The 18,498-nt window shown below is 31.7% G+C and overlaps 2 protein-coding genes across 4 annotated transcripts in view; both read right to left on the bottom strand.

Moving 5' to 3' along the window:
• Positions 1-1,801: 1,801 nt before the first annotated feature.
• On the bottom strand, positions 1,802-6,418 carry LOC126703366 (paired amphipathic helix protein Sin3-like 4). Its single transcript, XM_050402327.1, has 7 exons — positions 6,381-6,418; positions 5,345-5,528; positions 5,090-5,262; positions 2,694-2,876; positions 2,428-2,611; positions 2,247-2,345; positions 1,802-2,139 (listed from the first exon to the last, which is right to left on the bottom strand). Exons 1-7 carry the CDS (start codon positions 6,416-6,418, stop codon positions 2,041-2,043), a joined length of 960 nt encoding a protein of 319 aa, XP_050258284.1. The 3' UTR covers positions 1,802-2,040.
• A 3,333-nt stretch (positions 6,419-9,751) lies between these two features.
• LOC126715027 (paired amphipathic helix protein Sin3-like 2) overlaps positions 9,752-18,498 on the bottom strand; it is a 28,291-nt gene continuing 19,544 nt past the window's right edge. Inside the window, exons 1-13 of one of the 3 annotated variants that reach the window (XM_050415456.1) lie at positions 15,438-15,911; positions 14,964-15,063; positions 14,359-14,499; positions 14,132-14,267; positions 13,951-14,049; positions 13,754-13,842; positions 12,109-12,231; positions 11,336-11,497; positions 10,846-10,993; positions 10,665-10,763; positions 10,465-10,555; positions 10,269-10,367; positions 9,752-10,121 (exon numbers count right to left, since the gene is read on the bottom strand). In XM_050415456.1, coding sequence (XP_050271413.1) covers positions 10,484-10,555; positions 10,665-10,763; positions 10,846-10,993; positions 11,336-11,497; positions 12,109-12,231; positions 13,754-13,842; positions 13,951-14,049; positions 14,132-14,267; positions 14,359-14,499; positions 14,964-15,022 — 1,128 coding nt within the window. In that variant the 5' untranslated portion in view covers positions 15,023-15,063; positions 15,438-15,911 and the 3' untranslated portion in view covers positions 9,752-10,121; positions 10,269-10,367; positions 10,465-10,483. Of the gene's footprint in view, positions 10,122-10,268; positions 10,368-10,460; positions 10,556-10,664; positions 10,764-10,845; positions 10,994-11,335; positions 11,498-12,108; positions 12,232-13,753; positions 13,843-13,950; positions 14,050-14,131; positions 14,268-14,358; positions 14,500-14,963; positions 15,064-15,437; positions 15,912-18,498 lie in introns of those variants that run through there. The other 2 variants (XM_050415453.1, XM_050415454.1) reach the window with 2 other exon arrangements.

The raw sequence follows: 18,498 nt of genomic DNA on the forward strand, positions 1-18,498 counted from the left end.
TCTTGGCTATTTTCTTTAATCTCTTGCTGTGGGTTTCTTTTCCTTCTTGATGTTTCTTCTTTTGGGCTTCAAGTCTCTTGGGCTTGCCATTTCTTTTTTTTTCTTTCGTGGTCCCCTTGCACCTGCTTCTTTGGACTTGGCTCTTTTTCTTTTGGGCTTGGCTCACTTCTTTGAGCTTCTCTCACTGTGATCCTTTTAGACCTCAATAGAGCCTAGAATTAATGAATAGAAAAAAAAAATTTAAAAAGGGACAATTTATATTTTCTACCTAATAATATTCTCACAAGACTTTTTAAAGAGTTAAAAAAAATACTACGAATGACTATCAATAATATTTAAATTATATATGTAAGAATTATACTATGCATTTTAATATATATATTTTAAATATATCTATGCATATGCATGAGGTTACAAACTAGTTACATTTAATCCTTGAGCGATCGAAATGCACAATTGAATAGAACATTAAAAATGATAATTACTAGTGCACACACTCTAGTGTACTCATAGTATACACAAGTATGATTGCGTTGTAAATAGTGGCGTGTGTACTATGTTTACACTAGAGAGTGTTTAATAGACACCACTCTAATAAAAATTAGTTATGTTTATTATTTCTTTTTTTGTTAAGTCTAACAAAATTTAGTATTGAAGATCAATTCTTGAGAGATCAGGGATAAATTGGTCTTTTAATACTAAATTCCTTCATATCTAACATAAAAAATAACAATCATGTGTTTTGATAGTTCAAAAAGTTAATTGTAATTAGAGTGGAAAAGTGTAATTTGCCCAAAAAATTAAATGAGTATTTCAATGACTATACCATTTGTCATCATTTTTACCACAATCACTAACGCATGGAACCTAATTTTTCTTCACCACTGACTATAAAGCTATTTAAAAAATAAAAACCTCTTTTAGTCACAACTTTCACAACTATGGAGGTGATAAGTTGCTAATGGTAGATAATAAAATAATATCAATAATTGGGTAAGATATTGATAAGATCTTACTCAACTAGTAAAGTCTCTTGTCTTTCAAATAAGAGATCCAGGAGTGTACACCATATGTTGATACTATCTATTAAAAAAAATAAAATATTGGCTAACATAAAAACCAATAAAAATTTGTAAACTCACTTGTGAAAAATTCTGAAACAGTATGTGTCATTAGATTTATTGTACTTCCATACCCCCAAAAAAAAAAAAAAAAAATTGTATAGTCTGTAAATTATGTTGTCTCTTTCAATTAAATTATGGACCCAAAATGGAACTACAAAGTTTGCGTTTATCCCAAACATTCCCCCAGCAAGCATTGGATAGATTACCAAAATTCAAACAAGAAAAAGTTACATTGAAATTTGATTGCAGAAATTGCTTTTTCATCGTCCAGCTTTGGATGGTCAACACTGAGATCACAATTAATACGATGCTAAAAGAAAAAGATTTATTGGCTTACCATTATGAATCCATTTAAAAGAATAAAATGATGAAACGTAACATCATGATCCTGAGTCCATTTCAGGTTACTTTTTTCCCCCTTGGATTTGACAGTGTTTTGAGTGTCATTTATATCTCATTATCTCGCCATCCATGAAATGGATCCATTTCAAATGGAGAGCATCCTAATTCCTATTGTTTTCACATGTATGTGGGAATGCCAGAGTTCCGCCCATTGGAATGCTCAAATGAATTTCTTAGATATGGGGCATTCTGCACCAAAAGCAATGCTGCTTTTGGTAGAACTATTGCGAACTCATCAAGCAAATAAGGATAACCATAGAAAAGAATGGCGAAAATACTGAAAATTACATGAATAAGAAAACTTATCAAGTAAAAAAAACAGAGCCATAACATACATTTACCATGGTTAGTACCTCATTTTGAAAGTGTTTCTGTAGAAATAAAATTCATCATTATACCGAAGAAACCAACATTTTCTGTTGAAATTCAACGGAGCAAAACAGTATGTTAACTTTTTATCTTGTTCACAATTCACAAAGCAAAACAATATATTCGCCTTTATCTCGTTCACAATTCACAAACCAGGATTCTTTGCTGAAACAGATGCTTCTTCTGGAAGAAATGTTGTGAACTCCTCAACCAAATCTGGATGACCATCAAAAAGAGTGGAAATCTGAAATTGTAAAACAAAAACCTCTAAAAAATACTGAAAATTACATTAAAGAAGAAAAACTTTCCAAAAGGAGCAGTGAAAAAAACAGAACCATGGCATATATTTACCTCATTGTAGACCTTATTTATGTCATTGTGCTCCTTCCTGTACGTATTCATAATGTCTAAGAATGCTTCATAAACACGTAGATCATTTTGAAAGGGGATCTATAGGAAAAAAAGGTCATCATTAAACAGCAAGGAACCAACAATTTCAGTTGAAATTCAAAAGAGCAAAACAAATTTTCACCATTATCTTGTTCACAAAGTCGATAGCTCTTCCAAATTCAACCTTCTCCCTTTGTGGAGCAGCCTCATCATCCTCAAGGGTTATTTCATAGCCCTTTTGCAGGAAGACGTTGAACCCAGAAATCAAGTTATTATGGCCTTCAAATAATTCCTTCACTCTGGCACTAGCACCAACAGTATCAGTTCTGCAAGAACAAACAATGGCATAATCCGTTAGGTTTTCAACGCAATGTTCCATTAATCCAAGATAAAAACTTCATACTGTACCTTTGAGCCTTCAAATCTTTTAAGACCTCAAGGAACATGTCATATTTCTCTCTTTGATCTTGAAATGTTTCCTTCACTTCCTTGAGATAGCTTGAGGAATCATTTGTTGTTAATTTCCCGGCGGTACAACCAAGATCACTACCTCCTCTGCCTCCACTTGCTGGGACTTGGGATTTCCCATTTCTTCACATTATATTTATAAAATTAGCATAACCACAATTCATCCAGAACTAAACACAACATATTCATACTATCAATGTGATTGCTATGTGAGTACAAAAGTTTATAACTTGCTGATACCCAGTCAATTTTAACAGCAAACCGATCCAGCATTCAAATTTCTCCTCAGTGGAAAACTAGGATTCAAATCCCTCCCCCCATTGTTGTAATCATCCAATTCCCTCCCCCCCCCCCAAAAAAAATACCCAGACGGTCGCTTAGACTGCGTAGGGCTACCATCGTCTCCTTTTCTCTTCATTTCCGAACCAAATTCTCAATTCTCCAATCACCAACTAACAAAAACAGAAACCAAGAAACTTCTTAAAGGTTACTTTTTTTTCTTTGGGCTTTTTCCCTCCCATTTAACAATTTTGATGTTAACGACTGCTTTTTTATATATATATATATATATATATATATGGTAATATATACCCACTTGGGTCTAAAGGCTCGAATGCAAGCACGTGTACATGTCTCAACGCGGATAGTCAAAAGTTTTGTAACCTAATTGATTAACACTTTTTTTAATAAAGATATTTGAGATTCCAATTCCTGACGTGTAAGGTCGTAACTATGAAATTATTAAAATGGTGTTGTCTCAATTTTGATAGAATTTAATTTGTTACCTTTCAAAAGTTAATGTTTTAATTTTGTATTTTTATAATGAATACAAATTCCTTATTCCATAATTTGTGATCCTAATAAAGCTTAATTAAATTATTAAGCTCATTTTTCAAAAAAAAAAAAAGTATTGCAATTTACACAATTGACCTTGATATTTAATTTTATTAAAGCTAAGTCTTAAACAAGCATTTACAAATAAATGAAAAATTAACAACAAAAACACCAAATTTGTGATTAATACATAACAAAAATATTTTTAATGGTAAACATATGTAAAAGTGATATTGTTTTAACTTGTAGATAAAATATAATGTTGGTTTGGCAAAAGCCCGTCATTTTTATGGCCTCATTTGCAACTTGTGATGAAAGTACTAGTTGCCAAGAGTCTTATAGTTCAATTGACATATCTTAGTATTGAAGTAAATATTCATGGTTAAAATTCTTCCATCCCCAATTCACATATAAATTTATTTGATTTTTATTTCAAAAGTAAAAAAATCAAGGGAAAAAGTTTAGCTACAAAATTAGTTGTAGCCTAAGGTTATAACCTTACTCAATAAAATAAATATCACTATATATTTTAAAATTTTAACTATTGAATTGCATGTTCTTTATGCTCTTAATACACATGTCAAATTTTATCTCAATCGTATATTATTTACTATATAATCTATAAACTTATATTTTATGCATAATTTTAAACTACAAAAACATACAATTTAAATAATTTATTGATGACATAGTTATTAATCTTTAATTTTCTAGAAATTTTGCAAGCATAGAGAATATAAGAAAAATATGTAATCCAATGGTGGATTTGTCAAAATTTACCTCCAATAAAAAGATATTGAGTAAGGTTGTAGCCTTAAGCTATAACCAATTTTGTAGCTAAACTTAGTTCAAAATTAAATGCTAAACTAGACTTGACTCTGTTACACTCCATACAAAAAAGAAAAAGAAAAAGAAAAATGTTGTCTCTTTCAATTATATTATTGACCCAAAATGCAACTATAAAGTTTGTGTTTAACCGAAAACTGCCCCTGGCCTGCGAGCATTGGTGCCAATCAGTTAAGGGAAAATATTCAATAAATTACTAAAGTTCTAACATATTTTAATTGACATGGGAAGTAATGATAGAATGCTAAAAGAAATAGATTTATTGGCTTACTGTTATGAATCCATTCAAAAGAATAGAATGAAAGTTACATGCTCCGAGTACATTTCAGGTTACTTTTTACTTTTATTTTATTTTATTTTCCTGAATTTGACAGCGCATTGAATGTAAATCCGTGAAATGGATCCATTTCAAATGCCCTAAGCATTTCCACATATATGTGGGCATGCCAGAGCTCTCCTCATTAAAATACTGAAAGCAGTTTCATAGATTAGATATGGGGCATTATGTGCTAAAAGTGATGCTGCTTTTGGTAGAAAAGTGAACTCATCAAGCAAATCCGGATGATCTGAAAAGAAGAGTGGCAACCTAAAAATTGTAAACAAAAACTACTAAGAAAACTGAAAATCAAGGCCACTAAAAATACTGAAAGAATTACTTGAATAACAAACTTTCCAATAAAACAAGAGCATTGAACAAACAGAGCCATAACATATCTACCATAGTTATTACCTCATTGTAGACCTTGGTTTTGTCCTTGTGCTCCTTCCTGTACATTTTTAAAATGTCTACGAATGCTTTATAATGTCTATCGTTTTGATGATAGTGTTTCTGTAGGAACAAAAGTCATGATTAAACCGCTAGGAACCAACATTTGCAGTTGAAATTCAACAGCGCAAAACAATAATTTCACCTTTATTTTGGTCACAACGTTGATAGCTTCTTCAAAATCAATCTTCTTAGTTTGTGGAGCAGCCTCATCATGCTCAAGGGCTAATTCAGACCCCTTTGGCAAGAAGATGTTAAACCCAGAAATCAATTTATTATGCCCTTCGAATAATTCCTTCACTTTGGCAATGGCTCCAGACACATCACTTCTGCAAGAACAAACAATGGCACAATCCGTTAGGTTTTAGATGCAATGTCAATTAATCCAAGACAAAAACTTCATACATGATGCAAGTTTTATTTTTATTTTGATAAATAAAGACAAAGATAAACTTCAAACATGCAATTACGGTACCTTTGAGCCCTAAAATCTTTCATGATCTTAAGGAACATGTCATATTTCTCTCTTTGGTCTTGAAGCGTTTCCTTCCCTTCCTTGAGATAGGTTTAGGCATCATTTTCTGTTTGTTTCTGTACGACCAAGATCACTATCTCCTCCGCCTCCACTACATCTATATTACAAATATTCCATAAACACAAAATATTCATACTATCAATGTGATTTCTATGAGAGTACAAAAGTTTATAACTTGCTGATACCCTGTCAATTTTAACAGCAAACTGATTCCCCGGATTCAAATTTCTCATTAGTGGCATTGCTTGTTCTCCTTTACTTGGAGAACTAAGATTCGAATCCCATTGTTGTAATCTTCAATTTATCAACAAAAAGAAAAAAAAATCCCACAAAAGGAAAAAAAAAAATCCAAGCTTTTATATGTCACAAGTCACCCAAAATTAAATTCTAATTACAAAAAAGCAGAACTCATTACAAAGCCAGCCAAGAGCATGGTTCAAAGAATTCAGCAAATTCCATCATACAAGAATTATCAAGAAAAAGCATTACAAAGGTTAAATGAAAAGGCAAAAAACTAAACTTACACTGTTACACAAAGCATTTTCTAGCGAACCAAACAGAACTTAAGGGAAAAAAAAAAATTCTACCTAAAAAAAATAATTGTAAAAAAAAAAAAAAAAAAAGGCGTACAAAGAAAGAAACTTACAAGTCTCCACTCAAAAAAACAGACTGAAGAGCTACCATCGTCTCTTAATCTCTTCATTTCCGAACTAATCCTCCACGAAATTCTCAAATCACTAACCAAGAACGGAATTCTCAAATCACTAACCAAGAAAAAAAGAGACAGAGAAATGTAAAAGAAGAGACCCTATAAGAATTTGAGAACTCATAATAAGAACTACAAAAAGCATATATCTCCCATGAAAGAAAAAGAGTTTCAGGGGATGTAGCAGAGTTGAATGACATGTCTCTTCAATAAGAAGCTGTTAATGCAAACTTGTTTGCCCAAGAAACCAAAGAAAACAAAATAAAAGAAAACCAGTTCTTGCAAATTGCAGAACATCAGGAAAGAAAAGATAAGAGAGCCATTACGAATTATTTAGATAAGAGATGCAACAAACTATATAGTGTAAAGTGTGAACACTGGAAAGTGATTTTGGGAGTGAAATCTTGCTGTTGTAAATAGGAATCAGAAGTTGAGAATTCATTTTGGGTTTTGGTTACATTTTTCTAGCTAACCAAATCAATATCTGAAATCTAGAGAAACAAACAGAAAAAAGAAGTAAAACTTACAGATGTGAAGGGTCTCTTTTTGCCAATCCACACGGCTTCTTTTTTCCTTTTTTCCCTCCCATTTTCATGTTAACGTCTACTTATATAATTGCAGATAACACTTGCCACGTGTATATAATATTTAGTAATTAATAAATGGACAAAGTTTGGCAACAAACTTGGTTGTAGTATTAGGCTATCACTCTACTCAATATCTCTTTATTAGATATGAATTTTGACAAATCTATTAGAGGATTACATTTTATTATTATATTCTTCATGTTTGCAAAATTTTTAGAAAATTAAAAATCAATAGCTATATCATTGTCTCTTTTTCCCTTCATTTCCTAACCAAATTCTCAATTCTCAAATCTCAAATCACTAACCAAGAAAAAAAAGAAACCAAGAAACTTAAAAAACAAAAAGAATTTACGAATTCCTATAGATCTATTTAATATTATTTTTTTTTATAGTTTTTTTCCCTCCCATTTAACAATTTTGATGCTAACAATTTCTTATACATGGTAATGGCACCACTAGGGTCTAAAAGCTCTAAACTCGTTTAAATGTAAACATGTGTTCTCGTCTCAACGGATACCTTTGCCTTAAGTCAAGAGTTTTGTAACTTAACTGATTAATACTGTTTTGATATCTACATCTAGGATTCAAATTTATTGCTTGTAAGGTCTTAACTATGAAATTATTAGAATGGTGTTGTCTCAATTTTAATAGGATTTAATTTGTTACTTTTCAAAAGTTCATGTTTTAATCTTATACTTTTAAAATGAATACAAATTTCTTGTTCCATAATTTGTATTCCATTTTATGCTCCTCCACTAATCTTAATAAAAATTAATTCAATTATTTAATCTCATTTTTCAATAAAATATTGCAAGTTACACAATTGACCCTAATATTTTAATTTTATTAAAGCTAGGTTTCAAATATCAAAATATATCAAAGCAATAAATTTATAAGTTTTTTCACAATCCAAAATAAATAAATAAATAAATCTAATATATATTATTTCAAGTACTATCATTTGTAACATTAATATCTCATATTTAGCTATTTCTTATAATAAATAAATTTAATATTTTGAGACTAAATGAAGCATTTACAAATAAATGAAAACTTAACAATAAAAACACCAAAACCTTGTTGCAAATAAAAAAAAAAATTCAAAAATTTAATAAATTGTACTCTATAAAACTAATATATTATTCATAAGTCAAAGAAAATATAAGAAAATTCTAATGGACTGAATCAAGTCCTTAGGTTAAGAGATTCACAACAAACAATAAAAGTTCTTAGGTTAAGAAATAAGAATGATTTGAAAAAAAAAAAAAAAAGAGCAAAAGGAAATTACTTTTGTGGGTACCTAAGGCATGCTTGGCAACATCCTAGGCATTTAAGCAACGTCCTTGGCCGTCCTCGGCATGCTTTGCAACGTCCTCGGCATGCTTGCAACGTCCTTGGTTGACCTCGGCATGCTTTGCAACCTAGGCGTCCCACATCGAAGGAAAACCCCCCCACTTTCTACCTTATAAGTTGTGAAGTAAAGGGAGTAGTGTACCACCAAGCCTCTTGTGATCACAAAGATGCTTGGTGGTACACTACTCCCTTTGCTTCACAGCTTATAAGGCAGAAAGTGGGGGTGGGGGGGTTTCCTTCGATGTGGGACGCCTAGGTTGCAAAGCATGCCGAGGTCAACCAAGGACGTTGCAAGCATGTCGAGGATGTTGCAAAGCATGCCGAGGACGGCCAAGGACGTTGCTTGAATGCCTAGGACGGTGCCAAGCATGCCTAAGCATGCCTTAGGTACCCACAACTTTAATTAAAACCCTTCTACTTAGACTCAACAAGCAAAACTCACAAGACAAAATAAGAAAGAGCTAAAAAATAAGAAACACTATTCTTCCATTGCTCTATCTCTCTCTTTTTTTCTTAAAAAAAAAAAAAAGGAAAATCTTGTTTTGGTAAATTTTTTATATTTTTTTTAGAGGTCATATATTGGAACTACTTAGATAGATAACCGTTTATTAATTTTTTGGATTTTTTGTGGGGGGAGCTCATATTTTTGGATGTAATATTTAAAAGGTACATACATTATCACAATAAAAAAAAATGACAAGCCTTTTTCAACTTTCCTTCGAGTGAATGAACGGACTCAACAAACAATTTTCATGTGAATTAGGCAAGTGGACTGCTAAATAAATCTTTAAACGTGAAATCCTTGGGAGTGCGCTCTCATAGTTTGTTTCTTTGTATATTGTAATGTGGTGTTTGGTCTTTTGGGATTAGGAATAACAATGAGGTGGGGTTGGATTATGAGGACCTTGTTTTAGAAATTTTTTTGATTTTGGAAACACCTAAAATCTAACGATGCACATATTATTTTGGAATTTTTAAAATGATTGTTGTGATCAATACATAACAAAAATATTGTTAACAGTAATCCTAAGTAAAAATGATACTGTTTTAAGTTGTGGCTAAACTATAGTAGATGTTAGACAGAGCAGATAAAGAATGTTGGTTTGGCAAAAGCCCAACGTTTTTCCGCTTCATTAGCAACTTGTGATGAAAGTAGTTGTGAAGAGCCTTATTGTTCAATTGACGTCTCTTGATATTGAAGTAAATATTCATAGTTCCAGTTCTCCCATCCCCAATTCAAAAATAAATTTATTTGATTTTTTATTTCAAAAGTAACAAATTAAATGCTAAACCACTGTAAACCTGCCCCCTGCGAGCATTGGTGCCAAGTAGTTAAGGGAAAGTATTCAATAAATTACCAGAGTTCAAACATAATTTAATTGACATGGGAAGTAATGTTAGAATGCTGAAAGAAATAGATTTATAGGCTTACTATTATGACTCCATTCAAAAGAATAAAATGAAGAATGTTACAGGCTCTGAGTACGTTTCAGGTTACTTTTTACTTTCTGAATTTGAAAGTGCATTGAGTGTCAATCCGTAAAATGGATCCATTTCAAATGGGAAGGATCCTAACGCTAACTATTTCCGCATGTATGTGGGCATGCCAGAGCTCTTTTCATAATACTAAAACCAGTTTCGTAGATATGGGGCATTATGTGCTACAAGTGATGCTACTTAGTGGTAGAAAGGTGAACTCAGCAAGAAAATCCGGATGATCATAAAAAAGAATAGTGGCAACCTGAAAAATTGTCAACAAAAACCACTAAGAAATCTAAAAAACAAGGCCACTAAAAATAGTGAAAAAATTACTTGAATAAGAAACTTTCCAATAAAACAAGAGCATTGAACAAACAGAGCCATAACATATATCTACTACGGTTATTACCTCATTGTAGACCTTGGTTTTGTCCTTGTGCTCCTTCCTGTACATCTTTTAAATGTCTACGAATGCTTTATAATGTCTATCGTTTTGATGATAGTGTTGCTGTAGGAACAAAATTCATCATTATATTGCAAGAAACCAGCATTTGCTGTTGAAATTCAACAGAGCCAAAAAGTATATTCACAATTCACAAACCAACATTCTTTGCTGAAACTCGTTCAGCTTTTGGAAAAAAGAAATCTATTGATCTCATCCATTAAATCCGCATGACCCTTAAGAAGAATGGAAATCTGAAAATTGTAAAACAAAAAACCTCTAAGAATACTGAAAATTACATTTAACAAGAAAAACTTCCAAAACAAGAGCAGTGAAACAAACAGAACCATAGCATATATTTACCTCATAGTAGGCCTTATATACGTCCTTGCGCCCCTTCCAGAACTCATTTAAAATGTCTGAGAATGCTACATAAACTTGTTCATCATTTTGAAAGCGTTTCTGTAGGAATAAAGGTCATCATTAAACCGCAAGGAACCAACATTTGCAGTTGAAATTCAACAGAGCAAAACAATATTTTCACCTCTATATTGGTCAAAATGTTGATAGCCTCATCAACCTCAAGGGCTATTTCATACCCCTTTGGTAAGAAGATGTTAAATCCAGAAATCAAGTTATTATGCCCTTCAAATAATTCCATCACTCTGATCGTGACATCAACAATGCCAATTCTGCAAGTAGAAACAATGGCACAATCCATTAGGTTTTAGATGTAGGGTTCGTTTGGATTGAGCTTATTGTTGTTGAAATTGAAAACTGAAAACTGAAAACACTGTAGCAAAATAATTTTTAAATGTGTGAATAGTGTCGTGGGACCCATGAACAGTGTATGAACAGTATGTGAACAGTATTTTTTGTCCCCTACACAGTGATTTTACTGTTCACTGCAGAGCAAAAAAAAAAAAAAAAGGCATGAAAACGCAGGGCTGAAACGCAACTTTCAGCCCTGCCCAAACGCTCACGTAATGTTCCATAATTCCGGGACAAAAGCTGCATAAATGCAATGAGTGTACCTTTGATTCTTAAAATCTTTCACGACCTTACAGAACATGTCATATTTCTCTCTTTGGTCTCGAAACGTTTCCATCACTTCCTTGAGATAGTTCAAGCCGTCATTTGCTGTTACTTTCCCCAGAGTACCACCACCATCTACTGGGGCTTGGGATTGCGCATAGCTTCAAATCCACAAATATACATATAATTACACATCATCCCAAACTATTACATTTATAGTACAGTTTTTCCATAAACACAGAATATTCATACAATCAATGTGATCTCTATGAGAGTACAGCTTATAACTTGCTGATACCCAGTCAATTTTAACAGCATACTGAGTCCCAGTGTTCAAATTTCTCATCAGTGGCATTGCCTGCTCTCCTTTACTTGGAGAACTAAGATTCGAATCCCTCTCTCCATTAATTGTTGTAATCTTCAAATTATCAACCAAAAAATAAAAATCCCACAAAAGGAAAAAATTCCAAGCATTCATATGTCAAAGTCACTTGAAAAATCCTCACGTTAAAACTTGCCTAAAATTAAATTTCAATTAAAAAAAGCAGAACCCATTATGAAGCCAGTCAAGAGCATGATTCCAAAAATTCAGCAAATTCCATCATACAGAAAAATATCAAGCAAAAGCATTAGAGAGGTTAATTGAGAAAGCAAAAAACAAACCTTACTCAGAAAGATTTTCTAGGAAACCAAACAGAACTTAAGGAATTGAAAATTCTATTTAAAAAACAAATAAATGTAAAGAGAAAAGCGTACAGAGAAAGAAACTTACAAATCACAACGCGAAGAAGCAGACAGCTGCTTAGATTGCGAAGAGCTACCACTGTCTCCTAATCTCTTCATTTCCAAACTAATCCACCTCAAAAGTCTCAAATCACTAAACACCCCCCTCACCCTCCATCCCCCCCAAAAAAAAGACCAGTAAGAATTTGAGAATTTACAAAAAAGAAGAGTTTTATCAGACTAAAGATACCACAAGAACGATATTGCAATAGTTTATCAACATGAGTCTTGATTCTTGAATAATAAGCAGTGAAAGCAAATTTGTGTGCAAAGAAGGATAAGAAAAAAAGAAACCAAAGAAAATATTGAAAAAGAAAACCGGCCCTTGAAAATTGGAGAACACCAGCTTTTCTTGTTTTCTTTTGGATAGGAGTATTAGGAGAGAAGATTAGTCACTACTAATTATATATTTAGATAAGAGATGTAAGCACTGGAAAAAAAAAAAAAAAATTGAGTGTGAAATGTTGCATTTGGAAATTCATTTTCGTTTTTGGTTAACATTTTTCTAACCAAATCAAAACCCGAAATTTAGAAACAAAAAATAAACATGTAAGTAAAAATTCTCTCTCTCTCTCTCTCAATACAGAAGTGTTCCGTTTTCTATTATTGTTTTCCCTCTCATCCTAACTATCAAATTATCAAAACGGTTTTGCAACAATTTTTACAGGATTTAATTTGTTATCTTCCAAAAGTTTTAAGTTTTCATTTTATATATACTTTTACGACTATCGTTTAATTTAGACCACCATTAAACTATAGAATTTAAAGAGAACTTCTCCCTTTATTTTAACAGAAAAATTAGGTACAGTTTCTTAAGGTTATGTAGTTGTGTTTGATTTAATTTAGTTGGACTGGGGAAGTGATTTGCGTGTGACCTACTGAGAAGAAAGAGTAATACACTGGCCATTGCAAAATAATTCTTTAAATGTGAAATCCTTGGGGGTGTCTTCTCATATTCTGTTTCCTTGTTTGTTCTAACGTGGCATTTGGTCTTTTGGGATTAGGGATGACAACGATGCAGCGTTTGAACACAAGTGCCTTATCCCTATCCCGTCTCCTCTTTGGGACAAGAAAAATTTGTGTGGAATAGACTCAGGTAAAATTGAAAAATAAATGAGAAGGGTGACTAAGTGATGTGGCATTTAATTAGTTACTTCTGAAATAAAAAATCAAATAAATTTAGATGTGTGATGTAGAGAGGACCGATGCTTAATTCGTTACTTCTTAGTTACGATCTCAGAGATTAATTTTATTTATTACTTTTTAAAATTTTAGAATTTAATTTGTTACTCTTTAAACAACATGGTTTTATTTATTACACCCCTAAAGTTTCTCACAACTCTCTCTCCCCCCCCCCCCCCCCCCCCCCCCTCTAAAGTTAAACTGCTTTCATTTTCCTTTTGATAACTCAATAAATAGGGGTGTGGATTTGAGCAATGAACATTTTAACATCAAGAGGTGCCAATTAAATTATTGACCCAAAACATAATTACAAAGTTCGCGTTTAACCCAATCCTCCCCCCGGATCATTGGAATTTTTTTATTGCTTTGTCATTGTCCAGCTCTGGCTGGTAAGCACTATTAACATTGGAAGTAATGATAGAATGCTGAAAGAAATAGATTTATTGGCATACCATTTCTCTGCTGAAACAGGTTCAGTTTTAGGAAGAAATCTAGTGAACTCATCAATTAAATCAGCATGACCATTAAGAAGAATGGAAATCTGAAAATTGTAAATTGAAAACCTCTTAAGATTACTGAAAATTACATAAACAAGAAAACCTTCCAAAACAAGAGCAGTGAAACAAACAGAATCATAGCATATATTTACCTGATTGTGGACGGTATTTATGTCCTTGTGCCCCTCCCGAAACTCATTTAGAATGTCTAAGATTATCATACAAACAGTTAAATCATTTTGAAAGCGTTCCTGTAGGATCAAAAGTCATCATTAAAACGCTAGGAATAAACATTTGCAGTTGAAATTCAACAGAGCAAAACAATAATTTCACCTTTATCATAATTATAGCTCTCCAAAATTCACTAATGTCAAGGGCCTTTGGCAAGAAGATGTTAAACCCAGAAATCAAGTTATTATGCCCTTCAAATAATTTCTTCACTTTGGCAATGACTCTAGAAGCATCAGTTCTGGAAGAACAAACAATGGCATAATCCGTTAGGTTTTAGATGCAATGTCCATTAATCCAAGACAAAATCTTCATACTTGCAATTACTGTACCTTCGAGCAAAAAAAAATTTCATGACCATAAGGAACATCTCATATTTCTCTCTTTGGTCTTGAAGCGTTTCCTTCACTACCTTGAGATAGGTTAAGCCATCATTTTCTGTTTGATCACTGCCTCCTCTGCCTCCACTACATCTGTAGTACAAATATTCCATAAACATAACATATTCATACTAAACATGTGATCTCTATGAGAGTACAAAAGTTTATAACTTGCTGATGCCCAGTCAATATTAACAGCAAACTGATTCCCCGGATTCAAATTTCTCATTAGTGGCATTGCTTGCTCTCCTTTACTTGGAGATATAAGATTCGAATCCCTCCCTCCATTGTTGTAATCTTTAATTTATCAAAAAAAAAAAAAAAAAAAACCCACAAAAGGAAAAACTTCCAAGCTTTCATATCATTACAAAAATTTAAATTCCAATTACAGAAAACAGAACCCATTACAAAACCAAGCAAAAGCATTACAAAGGTTAAACGAAAAGGCAAAAAACTAAACTTACAAACAGAACTTAAGGAATAAAAAATTCTACCTAAAAAAATAAATGTAAAAAAAAAAACAAAAAAGAGAAAAGCATACAAAGAAAGAAACTTACGAGTCTCCACGTGAAAAACCAGACTGCGAAGAGCTACCATCGTCTCTTAATCTCTTCATTTCCAAGCTAATCCTCCACGAAATTCTCAAATCTCAAGTCACTAACCAAGAAAAAAAGAAACGGAGAAACGTAAATTAAGAGACCCGATAAGAATTTGGGAATTCATAATAAGAACTACAAGAAGCATGTATCTTCCATGAAAGAAAAAAGAGTTTCAGGGGATGTAGCAGAGTTGAATGACATGTCTCTTCAGTAAGAAGCAGTTAAAGCAAACTTGTTTGCCCAAGAAGGATAAGAAAGAAAGAAAGAAAGGAAGAAACCAAATAAAACCAGCTCTTGCAAATTGCAGAACATCAGGAAAGAAAAGAAAAGTGATGCAAGAAACTATAGTGTAAGCACTGGAAATTGATTTTGGGAGTGAAATCTTGCTGTTGGAAATTTAGAGAAACAAACAGAAAAAGAAGCAAAACTTACAGGCTTTACTTCTTGTTTGCACCAACACTTCTCTCTTTGTCTCTCTTTCTTGCTCTCTTCTCCACACGGTTTTTTTTTTTTTCCTCCCATTTTGATGTTAACGTCTACTTATATGAACCCACTTGGGGTCTAGACCCGTTAGGATGCTTATCGCTGACAACACTTGCCACGTATAATATATATTATTTACTTAGGACAATTATTAGTCTTTGAGCACGCACTCATGCATGAACTCAAATTTTCTTTTATTTTTTTAGGTAAAGGTTAATAATTTGCATTTATTATAATTTAAAAATATATATTTTTATTTTTCAAACAAATAAAAAAGATAAAATTTAGAGATAAACAGTAACTGTAATTTCTTTTTTGAACGTGAAGGGAAAAAAATCCTAAATTTTAGGAGTTCTCTTTTTGAATTCAAAAAGAAATTTGTTTTTTAACATTTATGACCATATTTCTAAATGAAGTTATCCTTCATTAATGAGGATATTTTTGAACTATATAAAAGTTTAATTGAAATAGAGAAATCGTTGATTAAGAAAGAGGGAAATCCTCTTATATATAGCATAGATTAAGCCAAATGATATAAATTGTTGATTTTTTTTAGAAACTATAAATGGTTTTGTTGATTTTTTTTAGAAACTATAAATGGTTTTGTGGAGACTATTTTTGCCTCAGCTCGGCCAATAACTTTCTTGTGATCAAGACTGATGGTACACTACTCTCTTAATTTCACAGCTTATAAGGCAGCAAGTGAAGGGGTTTTATTTCGATGTGGGATTCTAAGCCAAAATCGGTTACAAACAAGTTATTGGCCGAGCTGAGGCAAAAATAGTCTCCACAGGTTTAATTCAATATAGTGTTTTAAAAAAGAAATCATTATTAAGTGATTAGATTGGTTAGTTAGAACTTTCTCAAAAAGAAAGAAAGAAAGATTGGTTAGTTAGAAAAAAAAGATATTTAAATTTGGGGGTTTCTCTTCTATTATAGGGAAAAGTTAACGAATGCTTTAAGAACATTGGTTTAGAAAATATTTTTAGAAATTTTTTATGGAAAAAAAACAATTAATTTTTATGATAGTTTTTTTTTTTTTTTTTTAAATTTTCTATAAAAGTGGTGTTAAAACATTTTAAAATAGTTTATTAACAATTAATATGATTACATATTTTGAAAATTTAACTATTGGATAATATGTTTTTTATGTTACTAACAACTATATCAAATTCCGTGCTAATTAGATGTTAATTACTATTCGATCCATAAACTTATTACAATGAATTATATGATTAATTTTGTTGATAGAATGCTGTCTGACTTGGTGATTGCGAAAAGAGTCAATGCGTTAGCTACAATCCGAGTATTTTTGTAGTTTTAATGTTCCTCCTTCTGTAGAACTGTACTACTTGTTTATACTATTCGATCCATAAACTTATTACAATGAATTATATGATTAATTTTGTTGATAGAATGCTGTCTGACTTGGTGATTGCGAAAAGAGTCAATGCGTTAGCTACAATCCGAGTATTTTTGTAGTTTTAATGTTCCTCCTTCTGTAGAACTGTACTACTTGTTTATACTACTTTATAAGCTATTTACTACCATGATGCCTCTGTTCTTTAGTATGAATGAATCAAAAAAATTTGAACAGATCTCTACAAGTGCGGTAGTTTCTTTGGCAAGGGACCCATATGTCATTGCAATGGACGCCTTTAGGGTTTTGTTTTGTTTTTTTTTTTGAGAAGGCTGGACATTTGTTAATGGACTATTTTAGAAAAATTTTAATACCACTTTCATAAGAAACATAAAAAGCCGTAAAAAATATCAATTGTTTTTTTTTTTCCTTTTCCCATAAAAAAGTTTTAAAAAAATTTCTTAAATAAATGCTTTTAGAACACCCTTTAATTTTTCCAATATTAAAAAGGATAATTATTGGAGCACACATGTTAAAAAAGATAATTACTAGTGCACACACATTAGTGTACACATAGTATACACAAGTCATGATTGCCTTGTAAATTGTAACTTGTGCATGCTATGAGTATACTAGAGTGTGTTTAATAGACACCACTTTATAAAATTCATTAAGTTTACTATTTTTTTTTGTTAAGTCTAATAGAATTTAGCATTGAAGACTAATTTTTGAGAGGGGTGAATTGGCATTTTAATGCTAAATTCCTTCATATATAATATAAAAAAAGGCATAAGGGTGACATTAAAACATAATTATAATTTTATGGGGTAAATCATGTGTTTTGATAGTTCAGAAGGTTAAGTGTAATTAGGGTGAAAAATTAGAGTGAAAGAGTAATTTGCCCCAAAAATAAATAAGTGTTTCAATGGCTATACCATTTGTCATAACTTTTACCGCAACTTGCTAAAGTGGTTGATTGTGAGTGGTGGACAATTACTAACACATGGACCCTTATTTTTCACTACTCACTTTGGACCACGTCAAAGTTATGTCCCTATAACTTTTCAAAATTAAAAGCATAGCTATTTTATAAAAAAGAAAAGAAAAAACCTTCTTTAAGTAACAACAATTTTCACAACTATAGATGTGACAAGTTGTTAATGATAGATAATAAAAAGATACTAATAATTGGCTAAGATAAAAACCAGTAAGAAGTTGAAACTCATTTGTGAAAGATATTGTAAAAATTGTTCTTTTTAGAGTTATTTATGAAACAATATGTATGTCATTAGATTTATTGTATTTCCAAAGTCAAAAACACAAACAATTAAGTTATTGACCCAAAATGCTAACAAAAAGTTTGTGTTTATCCCAAACATGCCCCCGGTGAGCATTGGAACATAGTAGTTAAGGAAAAAAAATTCAATAAAGTACCAGAATTCAAACATAGAAAAATTATATTGAAATTTGATTGCAGGTAATTTTTCATTGCTTTGTCATCATCCAGCTCAAGATGGTCAACAATAAGATCACAATTAAAACAGAAAGTAACGATGCTAAAAGAAAATGATTTTTTGACTTACCTTCTATATATATCTAAAAGTTGAAGCATAGCATTTATTGTTGTTACACTCTGATTAAGTTACCTCG

The sequence above is a fragment of the Quercus robur genome, chromosome 2, assembly GCF_932294415.1.
Source record: "Quercus robur chromosome 2, dhQueRobu3.1, whole genome shotgun sequence".
NCBI classification, from domain to species: Eukaryota; Viridiplantae; Streptophyta; class Magnoliopsida; order Fagales; family Fagaceae; genus Quercus; species Quercus robur.

What these genes read in the sequence shown, in the direction of transcription:
- LOC126703366 (XM_050402327.1), bottom strand. Translation starts at nt 6,418, where the DNA reads ATGGTAGCTCTTCAGTCTGTTTTTTTGAGTGGAGACTT. An exon ending in GTTTTTTTGAGTGGAGACTT is followed by an intron (nt 5,529 to 6,380) that starts GTAAGTTTCTTT and finishes TTGTTCTTGCAG; the next exon opens with AAGTGATGTGTCTGGAGCCA. An exon ending in TTGGAAAGTTTGTTATTCAA is followed by an intron (nt 2,877 to 5,089) that starts GTAATTCTTTCA and finishes TATAATGTGAAG; the next exon opens with AAATGGGAAATCCCAAGTCC.